This window comes from Ipomoea triloba, chromosome 3 (genome assembly GCF_003576645.1).
Source record: "Ipomoea triloba cultivar NCNSP0323 chromosome 3, ASM357664v1".
NCBI lineage: Eukaryota > Viridiplantae > Streptophyta > Magnoliopsida > Solanales > Convolvulaceae > Ipomoea > Ipomoea triloba.
This window is the reverse complement of record NC_044918.1, coordinates 9,817,000-9,835,271: the sequence shown is the minus strand read 5'-3', so window position 1 is coordinate 9,835,271 and position 18,272 is coordinate 9,817,000. Positions and strand designations below refer to the sequence as shown.

At 37.4% G+C, this 18,272-nt stretch overlaps 1 protein-coding gene across 2 annotated transcripts in view; it reads left to right on the top strand.

The window, feature by feature from the left end:
- LOC116012576 overlaps nt 1-9,180 on the top strand; it is a 31,943-nt gene extending 22,763 nt beyond the window's left edge. Inside the window, exons 14-26 of one of the 2 annotated variants that reach the window (XM_031252149.1) lie at nt 85-303; nt 1,095-1,652; nt 1,760-1,819; nt 1,973-2,301; nt 2,450-2,873; nt 3,721-4,185; nt 4,845-4,961; nt 5,107-5,228; nt 5,307-6,021; nt 6,500-6,754; nt 7,153-7,335; nt 7,522-7,863; nt 7,982-9,180. In XM_031252149.1, coding sequence (XP_031108009.1) covers nt 85-303; nt 1,095-1,652; nt 1,760-1,819; nt 1,973-2,301; nt 2,450-2,873; nt 3,721-4,185; nt 4,845-4,961; nt 5,107-5,228; nt 5,307-6,021; nt 6,500-6,754; nt 7,153-7,335; nt 7,522-7,863; nt 7,982-8,734 — 4,542 coding nt within the window. In that variant the 3' untranslated portion in view covers nt 8,735-9,180. Of the gene's footprint in view, nt 1-81; nt 304-1,094; nt 1,653-1,759; nt 1,820-1,972; nt 2,302-2,449; nt 2,874-3,720; nt 4,186-4,844; nt 4,962-5,106; nt 5,229-5,306; nt 6,022-6,499; nt 6,755-7,152; nt 7,336-7,521; nt 7,864-7,981 lie in introns of both variants that reach the window. The other variant, XM_031252148.1, reaches the window with a different exon arrangement.
- Nucleotides 9,181-18,272: the final 9,092 nt, after the last annotated feature.

Genomic DNA, 18,272 nt, shown 5'->3' with positions numbered 1-18,272 from the left:
TTTTTTTTTTTTTTTTTTTTTTTTTTTTTTTTTTTTTTTTTTTTTTTTTTTTTTTTTTTTTTTTGTAACAAAAAAAAAAAGAAGGAATCTGGACGTGGGATTGAACACCATTTGCATCGTGGACGGGCATTGGCTGCTCTTAATAATCTGCTTGCTGTGAGAGCTCAGAAGTTGAAATCTGAAAGTGCACAGAGAGGGCGGCCTGGAACTTCATCGCATGCCCAGAGTCAAACCATCATCCAGTCAGATATGCAGACACTTCTTGGACCCATAACTGAGACAGAACAGCTTCTTCTCTCATCTGTATGAATCATTCTTTTTATATTCTTTACCTGAACAAATTGATGCTTTCTATGCCATGTCATATAGGCCACTCTATTATGCTTTTGTTATTGAGTTTTTCAGCATACAACATTGTGTTTTGTTACCATCAAGAGTAGTATGCATCTTTTTTTAGTACACCTATTTCATTTCAATCTTATGATGTCTCTCATCCCTGTAAATCTCCTTTCCTGCATTCAAGTATTTTATCTGCAGAAAGTTTGAAAGGTTGAGGGAAATGACTTTAACTTAAAGCATTTGTTTCCTGACCTTCATGTTGGAATGAGATATAATTGACTTCAGATATATTTGAGTAGTTGGGTAGATTTTGAATCAGATTTTCAGTGAGGATCAGCCAAGTTAAGTGCTTTACTATCTTGCGAGTCAAATAAGCTATGTTCTCACAAAGTGAATAAATGTATGCTCAATTTCGGAATTTGTTTTTTATTCTTGACTACAATGTTCACCTTTGTTTTCTGATTTGGGTTTGAAAGGTCCTTGGCATTGTAGAAAGTTTGTTAGTTGGGAACATTCACATTAGTTATACTTCTCTATGAAGACAGAGTCTCACAATGTTTACGAGTCTTTCATAATTATTGATGTAATCAATCTTGAGAATACATTTGAAGCTATACTTTGTGTATATTGCTTCCATTGAGGAGTATCTAAGTTCTCTTTCAACCACAAAATCCTGCAGAGAAAGGAAGGCTGCATTTTGAGGATTCTGTGTTGGTTTCCTATTTTGACCAATTTGCATCTTATTTGGCTTTTAGGTCATTCCCCTTGCTATTCTGCATTTTAAGGATTCTGTGTTGGTGGCTTCTTGTGCATTTCTATTAGAGTTATGTGGTCTCCCTGCTGCTACCATCCAAATTGATGTTGCAGCTTTGAGAAGGATAGCTTCCTTTCACAAATCTGGAGATTATGCCGATCACTACAGACAACTTAATACTCGGAGTTCTTCATTTCATTCTACTATTGATGGTGACGTAAGTGAATCTCTTGCCCGGGCTCTGGCGGATTATTATCGTCACCATGATTGTCTTGGATGTGGTAGTCAAAAAGACAACCAGAGTAGCATCACTAGCAGACACCAATCTCAAGCTCTCATGCTTGTTCTGCAACACTTGGAAAAAGCTAGTCTTCCTTTAGTTACAGAAGGAGTGACCTGTGGTTCCTGGTTAATGACTGGTAATGGTGATGGGGTCGAATTGAGGTCCCAGCAAAAAGCTGTAAGCCAGCATTGGAATTTAGTAATTGCTTTTTGTCATGCGCATCACATCCCTCTGAGCACTAAATACCTTGCAGTATTAGCAAAGGACAATGATTGGGTAAATCCTTCATATTGGCCCTTATTTCAAGCATAAATATTACGGAGTAGGGTTTTTTATTTTCTTCTTCCAGAAATAAAGATCTAAGTAGCATTTTTTTCTGCTAGGTTGGATTTCTATCAGAATCTCAGATTGGGGGTTATCCTTCCGAGACTGTAATCCATGTTGTAAGCTCCTTAAGCCTTTTGACAAATTATTTCTCCTTTGTGAAGCTTCACCACTTGATGCATTTTTATTTTCATCTAACAGGATTACAGGAATGAAAGAAACCTGATATTTCATCTTTACACTCTTCTCAAATTTTATTTGCTATGTTTCAGGCATCTGAAGAGTTCAGTAATCCACGTCTTAAAACACATATATTGACAGTTCTAAGAAGTATGCAGGCAAGAAAAAAAGTTAGCTCCACGTCAAGCTTAGATACAGCCGAAAAAGAGGGCAAAACTTCTTTCTCAAAAGAAAACCTATATGCACCAACTGAACTATTTGGAATTATAGCAGATTGTGAGAATCAGAAAAGTCCAGGACAGGTTCTTCTCCAAAAAGCAAAGAATTTGTGTTGGTCACTGTTGGCCATAATTGCATCTTGTTTTCCTGATGTTTCTCCTTTGTCTTGTCTTACGGTTTGGCTGGAAATTACTGCAGCAAGGTCACCCATGATCACTTATTTCTTTTTCTTCTTCTTTTTTTTTTAATGGATAATCATATTTATACACCATGGTTTCATTATGCTTTCTTGTTTATAAATACTTTTCATATATTTATTATTCTGATCCTATTTTTTATTTTCTTTCCAGGGAAACTTCAGCCATCAAGGTTAATAATATTGCTTCCCAGATTGCAAATAATGTTGGTGCAGCAGTGGAAGCAACTAATTCCCTTCCAGCAAGTGCTAGAGCCCCTACAGTTCATTATAACCGAAGAAATTCAAAACGTAGGCGGCTCATGGATCCCATGTCTATAGATTCTTTGACTTTTAGAGCACCTGAAGTATCTTCACCCTCTAGCGGTGTGAGTGCTAGAGGTATTATAACTGAAGATGCAATGGACAAGCAAGTAGCTCAAGATGAGAAAGTTTCAATTGATTCTACTGAAGTATTTGCTTCTTTATCAAGAATGGTAGCAGTTCTTTGTGAAAAAAATTTGTTCCTCCCTCTCCTAAGGGCTTTTGAAATGTTTCTTCCTTCATGTTCTCTCTTACCCTTTATCCGTGCTCTTCAGGTTTGTTCTCTAACCTTTTGTCCTTAAGCATATGCTACTCCTGTGAATTATCTGTAGTTCCTTGGTACCAAAAGAATGCTACCATGTAATCCATTTCATAATGCTGAACTGAATTATGCATGTTGATTGAAAAGTTTTGGAAGAATGCTCATATTTATCCACATATTCTTCCCATTATTGTCACCTTCTAGCTGAAAATTTTGGCTGTCATTATATCACATTATCCTCTTGAGAACATATTGCTAGCTCTTAAGCACTCTTTAGTTTGGTGTTCTCCTAATCAACTCAAATTTGTGTCTGCATTTATATTCCAGATGTATGCATTGGAGATTTTACTTTGTATGGAGCATGTTAACATGATACCACACTATTCTAAAACTAATGGACCAGTTATGAAATTATTTAGATTTTTCAGTTCTGTAAAAGGAACATTACTTATGCATTAATTGTCTATGAGATTATTTCAAGCCTCTTTCTATTAGGTTGTATACATATTTCTTTTAGCTGTGTCTAAGCATAGTAGCTGAATGATGAGTATCATCATGTTAACTACGTGTTAGTAAGAAGTATTATGGAGTGTAAGGTAATCTCTTCTCTTTGAATTATGCTACAAATCGTTAGTATATCGTTGACATGTTTTCTGAAGTAACTGACCATTCCATAAATGATTGTCCATCATATGGTGATAAAGAATGCACTTTCCCAATTTTGTCATTCTTAATTGATTTGTTGACAGCATTTCCTTTCCCAATTTTGTATATTCTTAATTAATAAGTTGATGGCGTTTATATAAGAGTAGCGGCATCAATATTTCTAGATTTAATTAGGATTCTTGTGTTATTTTCAGGCCTTCTCGCAAATGCGCCTGTCTGAAGCTTCAGCACACCTGGGATCCTTTTCTGCCAGAATTAAGGAAGAACCTCATGTACAAGCAAATATGTGGAAAGAAGGGCAAGCTGGGAGTTCTTGGATATGCTCTACAGCTGTCAAAGCTGCTGATGCAATGCTCTTAAAATGTGCTTCACCTTATGAAAAAAGATGTTTACTGCAGCTCCTTGCTGCAACTGAATTTGGTGATGGGGGGTCTGCTGCAGCTTCATATCGGCGGCTTTTTTGGAAAATAAATTTGGCAGAACCTTCATTACAAAAAGATGACAGCCTACACCTAGCAAACGAGTCTTTGGATGATGCTTCGCTATTAATTGCATTGGAAAAGCATGGTTATTGGGAACATGCACGGAGTTGGGCAAGACAGTTAGAGACTAGTGTTGGATCTTGGAAATCTGCGGTGCATCATGTGACTGAAATGCAGGTAGCACATCTCATGCACTACCTTATACAAATAATTAAATGCTGCATGATTTAATAATGACTGCCTATAAGTCAACTTTCTAACTATATTGCCAAGACTCTTGCTAATTTAAGCCTATATCAATTTCTTAAAAAGTTATGGGACAGTATTATCTGGTAAATGTTATTTAATTTTTTGTTTGTTCTGCTGTATGGCCAAGGAGTTCATTTCCTGTTCCAAAGAAATTCCTATATGTTGTACAGAAGAAACACTAGATAACTATCCATTTAACCTTTTTTACAATTATGCTCTTAACCACTTCTATTCCAATTTTTGTGATACTTTCCTTTTCTGGGTCAGTCTAAAATGTTAGCATGCTATGAGGTAATACCAATATACTTCTCACAGCATTCATGAATTCTTCAAAATTTTGAATTTAGACAATGATGTGATTCTTTTACATGCAAATTCACATTATTACTTCATCACTTATTTGTGTAATGTGCCGGAGTTCTTGAATAATCTTGTCATTTTAAACTGCAGAACATAAAATATAGGAGATATGTTCGAGTTTTGACAATGTCCTTCACTTTTAGTAAATTTTGTATCTGTGATTGTCTTAATTTATCTGTTCTACATTGCTTTGATCTCTCTCTCTCTCTCTCTCTGTACGTGTCTAGGCTGAGTCCATGGTTGCAGAGTGGAAAGAGTTTCTTTGGGACGTCCAAGAAGAAAGAGTTGCTTTATGGGGTCACTGCCAGACACTATTTATTAGAAATTCTTTTCCACCTTTACAGGTTATTCAGTTACTTGTGCTTTCTTTTATGGTTTTGCAGGACAGGGTGGGGTTGAATGATATGATTTTGGGCTAACTGAGTTCTTTGCTTGATGGTGCCAACTATTAGTTAATTTCTTATTATCTTTTGCTGTTTTGCATTATAGGCAGGATTATTCTTTCTTAAGCATGCTGAGGAAGCAGAGAAAGATCTCCCAACCAGAGAGCTTCATGAACTGTTATTGCTTTCTTTGCAATGGCTGAGTGGAATGATAACTCAATCTAACCCGTAACTGTCCAATAAAACCCTCCTGCTTAAAAGTTCTACTTGTAATTTCACAATTTTAACTTTTAACAATTTTTTCAGAGTTTATCCATTGAACCTCCTAAGAGAGATTGAAACAAGAGCATGGCTTCTGGCTGTTGAATCAGAAAGTCAAGTGAAAAGTGAAGGAGAGATCACCTCAAAAAGTTGCAACCGGGAAATTACAACTAGCAAGAGCTCTAATATTGTTGAGCACACTGCAACTATTATAACAAAAATGGATAATCACATAAACCATTTGAGGAGCAAAATTGTGGAGAGGACTGATGCAAGAGATATTAACCAGACACAACTGCGGACTCCTCAAGTTCTGGATTCTACTTCAGGTGCTAAAGCTAAACGCAGAACCAAAAGCTTTGTTCCATCAAGGAAGCCTTTTGCTGATGCATTGGAGAAAGGCAGTGAATCTGAAGGCTTATTTCAATTCAATCTGAAAGATGATACGCAGCTAGTAGATGAGAACTTTAAAGTAGAATCTTTCTCCAGATGGCAGGAAAGAGTGGAACCTCTGGAGCTAGAAAGGGCCATACTTTCACTACTGGAATTTGGACAAATAACAGCTGCTAGACAGCTCCAACAGAAATTGTCTCCAGACAACATGCCATCTGAATTCACAATTGTGGATACTGCTCTTAAGCTTGCTGCTTTCTCTACTCCAAACCAAAATGTGTTAACATCAGTGTTAGATGATGGAGTGCGATTCATTATGCATTCATACAATCTTCTTCATGATCAGCACATTATTGACCCCCTGCAGGTAGTGATGATTTGTGTTTTTCCACCTATTTTTATATGCCCTTAGAGGCATGCCCTGATAGCTGAACCAGGCTACATGAAGAGTCAACTTGATAGATGCATCCCATTTTCTCTATGATTGTATCCTTATTCTGGTGGCATTAGTGAGCACCTAGCAGTGCCATTTTGCGTGTGCCTTAAATTTTGATTTCTTTTATCAGCACTGTCATTCAAATTGCTTATGGGCTCTTGTCATGAAGACTTGAATTGTTCTGTGGTGAAAACCAATACTGTATGATGGAAGAATAGTGCAATTGGAGTGTTAGTCATACCATGTTTTACCTTTTGTTTATAATGAATAATATCACTGTCTTGAATGCAGCTGGAGCCAAATACTTGTCTGCCTGTTCTACTTTTTCTTCAAATGTCTAGTCCTATTAACTTTGCAATGCATATTCATGATTCTTTTTCAATTATAGTAATTTCTAGCTTGCTTCCAGGTATTGGAGAGTTTAGCAGTTGTCCCTGCAGAAGGCAGGGGACGAGGACTCTGCAGGAGAGTGATAGCAGTCGTGAAGTCGGCCAATGTGTTGGGCCTTTCGTTTTCAGAGGCATTTGATAAGCAACCAATTGAAATTTTACAATTGCTTGCTCTCAAAGCACAAGATTCATTTGAAGAAGCAGATGTCTTGGTGCAAACTCATCCTATGCCAGCAGCTAGCATTGCTCAAATTCTTGCTGAATCTTTTCTGAAGGTACATTTGTCTTTCTCCTTTTTGAAGCATTGAAAAAAGAAACCATGTGTTAATAATGTAGAAGACTCCTTGGGTATCTCATAGCCTATATATACTAGGCTCTGCCTGCCTTGCCTTTCAACCTAGTATTTCTTAAGATTAAGCATATTTTAGTTCAAGGGACATGCAATTCTAGATACATACAACCAAAACTTTTTGGAGTATAAAATTAGCTTGTGCCATAACATGCAGATAAGTTGTGCAGAAGCAGTAATAATGATCTGTTTAGTTGTATCCAGATTGGATTTATATCAGTTTTATTACACGTAATTGGAACTGCAGTCTTTATGATTTCAAATTTTCAATAATGATACTGATCTCTTGCATTTTTGTATGTTTATTGGTCTTTTTGTTAATAGGGATTGCTAGCAGCACATCGTGGGGGATATATGGATTCTCAAAAGGAGGAAGGACCTGCCCCTTTGTTGTGGAGATTTTCAGATTTCTTGAAGTGGGCTGAGCTTTGCCCTTCTGAACCAGAAGTAGGCCATGCTTTAATGCGCTTGGTGATCACTGGGCAAGAAATACCGCATGCCTGTGAGGTAATAGGTTAAACCAGTACCTTTTCATTTATTCATTTCATCACTCAGACACATCATTCCACTTAATGTTGGCCAGACCCAATGTGCAAGGCTCCACATCTTGCAGGATTTGAGGAAAACGAAAAGAAAAGCACTGTAACTTCACATTGATTGTTGATAGCCTTACTGTGGAAATTAATGTTTCAGGTGGAGCTTCTTATTCTGTCCCACCATTTCTACAAGTCATCTGCATGCCTTGATGGAGTCGATGTTCTTGTAGCTCTTGCAGCAACCAGGGTGGAAGCTTATGTTTCTGAAGGCGATTTTCCGTGTTTGGCTCGATTGATAACTGGAGTGGGGAATTTTTATTCACTTAATTTTATTCTCGGAATTCTTATTGAAAATGGCCAGCTGGATCTTCTTCTCCAAAAGTTTTCAGCTGCTGTGGATGCAAATGCTGGTTTTGCAGAGGCTGTTAGAGGATTTAGAATGGCAGTTCTGACATCACTCAAGCAATTTAATCCCAATGATCTTGATGCATTTGCCATGGTGTGACTCTTGCTATTCAATTATTTCCATCTCTTCATTTCTGTTGATGCATGCCTCAACGTCGACTTGCATGTCATATATAGTTAAAAATGAGCTTTTTTTCTTGATTTCCATCCAGGTTTATAATCACTTTGATATGAAGCATGAAACTGCATCCCTTTTGATGTCTCGGGCAGAACATTCATCTCAGCAATGGTTTTTCCGTTATGACAAGGATCAGACTGATGATCTCCTAGCATCCATGCGATATTACATTGAAGCTGCTGAAGTTTACTCTTCCATTGATGCTGGCAATAAAACATGTGGAGCCTGTGCTCAGGCATCACTATTGTCCCTTCAAATTCGAATGCCAGATTTGCATTGGCTTAGTCTATCTGAAACTAATGCACGGCGAGTTCTGGTTGAGCAATCCCGTTTCCTGGAGGCTCTAATTGTTGCCGAAGCTTATAATCTTAACCAGCCAGGCGAATGGGCTCTGGTAATTTGGAATCAAATGCTTAGACCAGAGCTTATTGAACAGTTTATTGCTGAATTTGTGGCTGTCCTCCCTCTCCAACCCTCAATGCTCCTTGAACTTGCAAGATTTTATAGAGCTGAGGTGGCTGCCAGAGGGGATCAATCCCAGTTCTCCGTATGGTTGATGACCGGGGGAGGACTTCCAGCCGAATGGGCAAAATACCTAGGGAAATCATTTAGATGTTTGTTGAAAAGAACGAGGGATCTGAGATTGCAGCTACAGCTGGCCAGCATTGCTACTGGGTTTGTTGATGTGATTGATGGGTGCAATAGAGCATTGGATAAGGTCCCTGAAAATGCTGGGCCTCTTGTCCTGAGGAAAGGGCATGGAGGGGGATACCTCCCTCTCATGTGAAAATCGGATACAAAACTACTTCTATTATATATATATATATGCTTTTGAGTTTTGACCGTTGCTCAAAAACCACCTTGCTGCCGCTGCTACCATACTGACAAGTCCCAGTCTGCTATTAGCGGCACCGAGTACAGCTGTAAATTATTTTGGTTTTGATCTTTTGCCTCTAAATATATAAGCAAGCTTAGTGGAAGGAAGCAGTATGAATCTTGAAGAATATACCTATATATATAGTTAGGTCTGGCTAGTGGGAGCTCTGTGAAAATTGATGATTTTGGCATATCATTTTTCATTTTTGTTTTCCCAAAATTCTTTCAAATTGAGGCCAACAGGACTTCTGTAAGGAAATATTTTATAGATTAGTGAGAGATGTACAATACATAATTCTTTTCTAAACAATCCCTTTTCGTTTTCTCAATAGTGAGTGGATTTCCAGTTTCTGCTTATTTTTTTCTCTAACATTAGGGCAGAGATAATGGTTCAGTGGATCTTTTTGTATGATGAAAATTTGGGTAGCATTTTTTATACTATTATACACGCCTAACCTGTTAGTCGCTTACGCATGCATCTTGTGAGTATTATGTTGAAGTTGTGTGTGTTGAAACCATATTCGCTTTTAGGAATGGGCCCATTAGTTTAATAGGCTATTCCTGTATAAATAGGAGATATCTGTATAGTTTTTAGTGGACAATAAAATGAATTCCTTTATTCTTTGCATGGTATCAGAGCCAAAATCTTTAAAATCATATTTTTTTCCGTGCGCTGCTGCCACCGGAGTATCATCGCCCGCAAGCTGTGACTGCTTTCTTTGTTCTAGCGTGTGCCTTGTGGTTTTTCTTTCAAACCAACATCACAGGCCTTATTGGAACCTCGTCGCAAGCCAGGAGCTGAAATCCGGTCGTCGTCACGCGCCACCGCTGCCATCGGGAAGCTATTCAATTTTTCGGCTAGATCTCTCTCGTCCGATCTCTGATCAAGATGCCGTTGCCACCATTGGTTTCGCCTTGACGAGACGCTTTTGAATGTGTTCTATGTTCCCTCATCTCTGCCGGTCAACGGTCAACCCGTCGGTCAACCTTTCCTTGAGGTAGATTTTGTTGCTCTTTTGAACATATTATGGCTTCCTCTCTCACTATTGGTACTAACTCTTTGTTGTGTCTCTCTCAAGCTAGTACCACTAGTACTTGGATTCTAGACGCAAGGGCCTCAAACCACATTTTTGGTAATCTATCTCTTTTGACCAATGTCACAAAGCCTAGCACTTTGCCCATGGTTACTTTAGCTAATGGTCATCAAACACTAGTTGCCGGTGTTGGTCAGGCTTCTCCTATGCCATCTTTCAATTTAGAGTCAGTTTTATATGTTCCTAATAGTCCTTTCAACTTTATTTCTGTGAGTAAAATTACTTGTACCTTGAATTGCTCCATAACCTTTTGTGTGGATTCAGTTGTGCAAGATCGTAGTACGGGAAAAGTTATTGGCACAAGGATTGAGTCACAAGGCCTCTATTACCTTCGTGGTGGTGATCTTGCTGCCTATGCTTCCACAGACTCTCATGTGTTTCTCCATAGTTGTTTAGGCCATCCTAGTCTCTCCAAAATTCGACGGATGGTTCCGAGTTTGTCTTTAGAATCATTAGACTGTGAGTTATGTCACCTTGGATAGCAATCACGTAAATCTTTTCCATGGAGAGTCAATAATCAGGCTGCATCTCTCTTTGATTTAGTTCACATTAATGTCTAGGGTCCATGTCGTGTCAATTCTACTTTGGGGTTTCGTTATTTTGTCACTTTTACTAATAATCATTCTAGGTGTACTTGGATTTTCCTTATGAAAGATCGTTCTGAGTTATTCCAGATTTTTCAAAATTTTTTTGCTGAAATACAAACTCAATTCGGTAAACTCATTCGTATTTTGCGTAGTGACAATGCTAAGGAATACCTCTCTAATCCATTCCAGTCCTATATGACCTCTCGGGGTATGATACACCAACGGTCGTGTGTTTACACACCTCAACAAAATGGGGTGGCTGAATGTAAAAATTGACATTTGGTTGAAATCACTCAAACTATGTTAGTACACATTCATGTTCGTCACAATTTTTGGGCTATACTTGCTGCGTGTTACTTGATCAATCGCATGTCATCCTCAGTACTAAACAATGATACCCCATATTCCATTGTGTATCCTTCGGTTGATCTTTTCCCTTTTCCACCTTGAGTGTTTGGGTATGTTTGTTTTGTTCATGACATGACTCTTGGGCATTCGAAATTGGCCCCTAACTAAAGCTGTCAAGTGTGTTTTCTTGGGTTATTCTCGGCTCCAAAAGGGTTATTGGTGTTTTTCTCCAGAGCTTAATCGTCATTTTGTGTCTGCAGATGTCACCTTTATTGAAACTACCACTTTTTCCAGCCCTCATCAGGTGACCTGGTCTCTATTTTAGAGGTTCTCCCTCTTCCTTATCTTGGTCCACTTTATCTTGCCCAGGATCTTGATCCTCCAACCGTTTCTGACTGCCATCTTCAAGTCTACCAACGTCGTCCTCGCCATGTGCCTATTGAGGTTCCTGTTGACTCACCGTGCCACTTGATCCTCTGGCTGCGGTTCCACCACTTCAACAGTAATCTAACACTAATCCCACTGAGACACCACTATCTGGAAAGGTACACGTTCTACTTGTAACCCCCATCCTATATATACCTTTTTGAGTTATCATTGTGTATCTTCCCCTTACTTTGCCTTTCTTTCTCACCTTTCTTCTGTGTCTATACCTAAATCCACTCATGAGGCCCTCTCGGATCTGGATTGGCGCCAAGCCATGTTAGCAGAAATGGAGGCCCTACAATCTATTGGCACATGGGAGTTGGTTCCCCTCCCTACTGGTAAAACTGTTGTTGGTTGTAGGTGGATTTATACTGTGAAGGTGGGCACTGATGGCAAGATTGATCGACTTAAGGCATGACTGGTGGCAAAAGGCTACACTCAAATTTTTGGTTTGGATTACACTGATACTTTTTCTCCTGTAGCTAAAATTGCATCAGTTCGGTTACTTCTATCTTTGGCAGCCATAAATCACTGGGACTTACATCAATTGGATATCAAGAATGCTTTTCTACATGGCGATCTTCAAGAGAAGGTTTATATGGAGCAACCACTTGGGTTTGTTGCTCAGGAGGAGTCTGGTATGGTATGTAAACTTCGTCACTCCTTATATGGCTTAAACTAATCTCCACGAGCTTTGTTTGGGAGATTTAGCTCTGTGGTGTGTGCGTTTGGTATGACTAGAAGTGCAGCTGATCATTCTGTTTTCTATCGTCATTCTAATGGGAAATGCATATACCTCGTAGTGTATGTGGATGACATTGTTATTACAGGGAGTGATCAAGAGGGCATATCTCAATTGAAAGAGTATCTCTTCAGTTGGTTCCAGACCAAGAATTTGGGCAAGCTAAAATATTTTCTCGGAATTGAAGTGGCCCAATCTTGTAGTGGCATAGTCATTTCTCAAAGAAAGTATGCATTGGAAATTTTAGAAGAAACTGGTATGTTGGATTGTAGACATGTGGATAATCCAATGGATCCAAATGTGAAACTTCTACCAGGACAGGGGGAGCCATTGCCTGACCGAGAACGATACAGAAGGTTAATTGGAAAATTGAATTATCTTACAATCACACGACCAGATATCTCTTTTGCAGTGAGTGTTTTGAGTCAGTTTCTTGAGAACCCTTGTGATACCCATTAGGATGCTGCTGTTCGGGTTCTACGGTATATCAAGAGATCACTAGGGCAAGGTTTGTTATATGAAGATAGAGGACATGCTCAGGTTGTTGGATATTCTGATGCAGATTGGGCTGATTGTCCCTTTGACAGACATTCTACTTCGGGTTATTGTGTACTCATTGGTGATAATCTCATATCTTGAAAAAGTAAGAAGCAAGATGTTGTTGCCAGGTCCAGTGCTGAAGCTGAATACCGGGCCATGGCCCTTGCCACGTGTGAGCTCATGTGGCTGAAACATTTACTGCAAGAATTGCAATGTGGCAATGCTGCTCAAATGACACTAATATGTGACAACCAAACAGCTCTACACATTGTCTCAAATCCTATTTATCATGAGGACTAAACACATCGAGGTTGATTGTCACTTCATCAGGAAGAAGATTGTGTCAGGGTGCATTAAAACTAGCTTTGTCAATTCTGTTGATCAGTTAGCTGATGTCCTAACAAAATCTCTTAGAGCTTCTAGGAGTTGAGTATATCCGTAACAAGCTTGGAGCATATGATTTATACTCTCCAACTTGAGTGAGAGTGTTGAAACCATAAGTCCTTTTAGGAATGGGTCCATTAGTTTAATAGTCTATTCCTGTATAAATGGGAGATATCTGTATAATTTTCAGTAGACAATACAATGAATCCCTTTATCCTTCACAAGGTACCATTGGGTTCATTATATTATGTGTGATTTGTGTACATACAGTTTGCAGTTTTACTTTAGAGGGCTATGCTTGTGTAGAATACTGCCAAGCAAACTTCGTCCAATTTGCATATATTGCAGACTGTTTGTTGCATGCTTATTGCATTTTATCCTGTTATTTTTTGAAAAAAATATTTGATTCTAGTTTTCACTCGTTTAAATAACTTTACCATCATTTAAAAAATAAACTTGTAAAAAATATAAATTAATAAATGATCACACTGATGATATAGGAAAATTTTTTGTTCCGCTACAAAATGTTTCCTTCCTAATCCATCTTGACATGATTTGTAATAATTGGATGTCATGAATTGATTGACTATACTGACTATTCAATAAAAAAAAATGTGCCATATTAGGGAGAGATTAAAAGTGAAAAATTTGCCAAAGACATTGTGGTCTAGTGGTACTCGGTTTACACTCTCACATGAAAGGGAGTGAGTTTGAGCTTCAGTAGAGGCGATTGTTAACTCTTTATGCTTCAGTAGGTAGTGTGTTACCATTGAGGCTATATTTTTGAAAACTTTTTTTTACGCAATTAAGCTATTATTAATGAGAAATTACAAAGACTTTTATTATTGATTAATCGTATTTCAAAGTATAGGAATGAACGTATTTATAGAGATACAAGAATTAGTCCTAGCTAGGGCATGATTGGTAAAGACAGAGTTATAATAATACATAGAAAAGAAGGAATTCTGAAATTGATAAAATACAAATTCATAATACATTCCCTCAAGCTTAAGGTTCTCTAGAGAAAAAATTGAACTTGTCCATTAGAAGGTTAAATCTAGCTGTGGTGAGTGGTTTGGTGAATATGTTTTCAAGTTGGTCCTTTACAAAGATGTAGTTCACACTTGTAGCTCCTTTGATGTTACTTTGTCATCATCAAAGTGGTAGTTTATTTTTACATGTTTAGTTCAAGCATGAAAAACTAGATTTGTAATAGCGTTTAATTGATCATCTCTTGACTCGGAACACCAACTTGCATCCTATCACATTCATATCATGTCCAAGTGTAACCAACTTCTAAATGTTGTTATACATTAGATCATTGAGCTCTTGGTGTATTAGTGTTCGCCATTTAGGGCTTTCACAACTTCAAAGTGGTGGGTGGGCTCAAAATCTTCTATACATGCAACCAAAGCTTTGTTATATGTAGTCTGTAGAGCTACAAGTCATGTGGCAAAGTACCATATGATATGTCCATTGAGTCAGAGTTATTGACTAGCGCCATTCGGGCTTAGAAGGAACAACTAGAGGATTCTTAAGTGTCAAATCCACCAGGAGGTAGGCTATGTGTCAACATGGTCGTGTCTCCCTCTGGCTAGGTAACACGGTCGTGTCCCGGAGTCGTGTCCGTTGTTAGACTGGCAACACGGTTGTGTCCTCTTAGTGGTAGTGCGGTCGACTTGGGACATTGACAACAACCCATGGTACTGCATCCCGGGCACAAACAAGATCATGTGGAGATGTATTTGCTACAAAAGGAAAAACATTCTCATCAAATCGGACCCATCGCTTATGTTCAAACAACATCTTTGAAACGACTCTAGGTAATCAAGAAAGATAAACGGGGCAAATCAAAATTCTATTTTGTGTTTGTTATAAGGATGAAAATAAGGAAAACACAAGCAACTAAACGAAAGAAAGAATAATCAGAATTTTTTTTATGAGGGCATAGGGGCTCAGATTGTTTAGAGTTACAAAAGGCATCCAGTTAAATAAGGAAAACAACAGTTTTATAGACATATGTCCAATACCTAGGAGGAACAAAATATTGAAAAAGCAAGGTGAAACTGATTTAGACAATGTGCTTATGGCGTCTTTCTATACGCCTATTTTGTTCATGTATGTAAGTACATGATTGGTGATGATTTATTCCAAGGCCAACAAAGAACTTCAATTTTTTGTATTCCTCTCCTATATCAGATTGAACGGCTTTAATTTTACAAGAGAAAGTTCGCTCAACCAATGCTTGAAACTTATGGAAAATGACATAGATGTATGTCTTTAGTTTCATCGGAAATAACCTGCAGGTATATCAAGAGTAATCATCAATAAAAAAAACAAAATAACAATGACATTTATTAGATAAAATTAGGGATAGCCCCCAAATGTTTATGTAAACTAAATCTAAAATAGCAGAACTAGACTTTCTTACTCTTTCTAGTGCAAACAGTGAGGATTTCCCTAGTTGACAAGCATATCAAAGAGAGTTAACGTTATTTAAGGACTTAGACACCAGAAAATAACGTAGGATATTGTGTAAGGCTCTTGAGTGATAGTGGTCAAGACAATTGTGTCAAACTTCTAAAGATGCTTTGGATGTAGTGAATGCAATTGAATTTTGTATCCCCTTGAGCTTTCTCCCTAGCCTTAAGTAGAATTTGATTGGTGAAACTCAAAGAAAATATTATTATCAGTGGTGAAACGTTTGACAGATATTAGATAGTTGGTGAGTGTAGGAACATGTAACATATTTTGTAATTGTAGGACACATGAAGAATGGGACATGGAAGTATGCTCAATACTATAAATATTCAAACTATTACCAACTCAAAGAGTGTTGTTGCTTGTATACTCTTCTACTCATTGCTGCGGGGAGGGATTTGGAGTGGCATGATGAGTGGCACGAGTCTGCGGAACCAATTATGAGTGAACATGGTAGCATCTAGATCATTATAATAAGCCATGTTTGCTTGAGGATTAGGTGCTCTTGATATAGCACTGTAAAGCAATATGACAAAGATTGTTGCAAATTTAGCACTTCGGAACATAGCTACGACCTCGACCTTCTCTATTACCACGACCACGACCACAACCATGGGGCCATTTAGTGGGTTGTTCCGATAGCGAAGCGGCAGGTGATCCATGTTAAGTGACGAGAGTTGCAGGTGACTGTGGGAGAGCCAATAGAGGATGTTGTCAATGTATATGAACTGATGGCGGTGAGATAATCATTCAGTTGATCAATTGTCACAAGTTCCTTTGTGGTCAATAAAGAGACCATTGCACAGTACTCAAGGCGGAGGCCTTTAAACAAGTAGAGATTCTTCTCATTTAAATCAATTAATCGACCAGCTTTTGAAAATAGTCCAATTAAAACATTGACTTTGCCTACTCGCCTGTAGAGAAATCTCATTAGCGCAAAGACTATAACGAACTAAGGATACTCAAAGATTGTGCCTGTGAAGTGAACCCAACTGCAAGTTCAATAGCTTGCCACAAGACCCATTACATATATTGAGGATATTTTATGTTTTCACGGGAAAAATATTCAACATTATTAGAATGTTTAATTTGAAGTGAATTTTTCTATCAAGGGCAAGATGGTCTAATCTAACAAGTCATTAATATCAGTTCAGCAGCTTAGGAATCAAACCCAAGTCAGGGTAGTATTCTACCTTTAGATCATTGGTGACCTGTTACAGGCTACAAATCTATACTATTAATAAAAACAATATCCTCAACTTTAACTTCCCGCCAAAAACACTCCTATACTATTAAGGATTGCGTAATATTGTAAAATATGGTAATACAATTTCTATTCGTAATAAAATTGTACATTAAAATATGGTAATACAATTTCTAATAAAATATATTCTTCTTTATGTTCTTATTAGTAATACAATTCTTGATTAAAATTACTAATCATCATAATACAGTACATATATTTCCCTGTAATGCAATCTATACTATTAATAAAAACAATATCCTCAACTTTAACTCCCTTCCCAAAATACTCCTATACTATTAAGGACTTCCCGTTACGAAAATTTCGCATAATTCAACCCGCAAGGCTCCCCAATTTTCATGTAGGTGTTAGCGCACACGAGTCAAGTATTTTCAAGTTCATTTTAGGATTTGATTTACACCCCCTGCGCGCGAGAGAGGGCCTTTATGCTATCCAATTCAATAAGCCTTATAAAGACTCTTGTATAAGTAGTTGTGCAAACCTACTTCACAAGCCAATGTGAGACAAAAGCTACTTGAGAGCTTTTTCTAACTCAAATGGGTCAACTTTGAGAACTAATTTCTCATTCACCCGTTATACGTTTTGAGCGTACAGTATATCAATCTTTTCGTCTAACTACGAAGAATCGAAATCTACTTTGACCTGACCCAAATCGAAAGTAGACCCCACATATATTTGTACCACAATATAGTCACTAAAATGTCATTTTATGCTCTTTTTTTTAACAGTTATTTGTCCAGAGAATATCAACGATCTACGGTCAACCAACAATCACTAACTAATTATCCTATTACTCTCATGTAAATTTTTCTCTAATATAGTTATACTTACTGAATATCAAAATATAAATGTACCTCAAGATCTTGCAATAACTAACCGACAAGTAATTAAAATAATGATATATAATGCAATGCAAATTATCTACACAAAAATATATCTTCCATACATATGAGTTAGAATAGCAATTGATTTCTAGAACTGAGTTACTAGAGAACGAGCATATTTGCCCAATTTATAAAAATCCTAAACAATGATATATAAAATCTCTAAAATTCCAGCACCGCATGCGTACATCTACACATTAGCTATTAATTAAGCAATTATTTGCTAAAATTCAAACAAGGATAGCATCAGAAAACATAATCGATCCAAAACATATCTTCAATTGTACTATATAATATTTGATGTTATAATTTATATAATTATATATCGATCCAAATATTCTTAATATATTATAACAAATCCATTCCGTGCATCGCACGGGTGAAAATACTAGTTTTTAAACAAAAATATTATATGTAATTCCATTTTTTATTCTCAATTTTTTTCTACACAAAATTTTGATGTAAACACTTGTACTAAAACCTACATGAGGAAAGTAACTTACCGCTACATCAGGGAGTAAAATTTAAGGAGTAAGATTTAAGAGTCCATATAGTACAACTCATTTTTAAATAGTACGGAGTATAAAATTTGGAGCAAAAGTACTATTAACCAACTCATTTCTTTCTTACTTTGGGAAAATGGCATGTTTAGTCTCTAATTATAGCAATAGTTTAGATTTAGTTCCTCAGTTAACATGT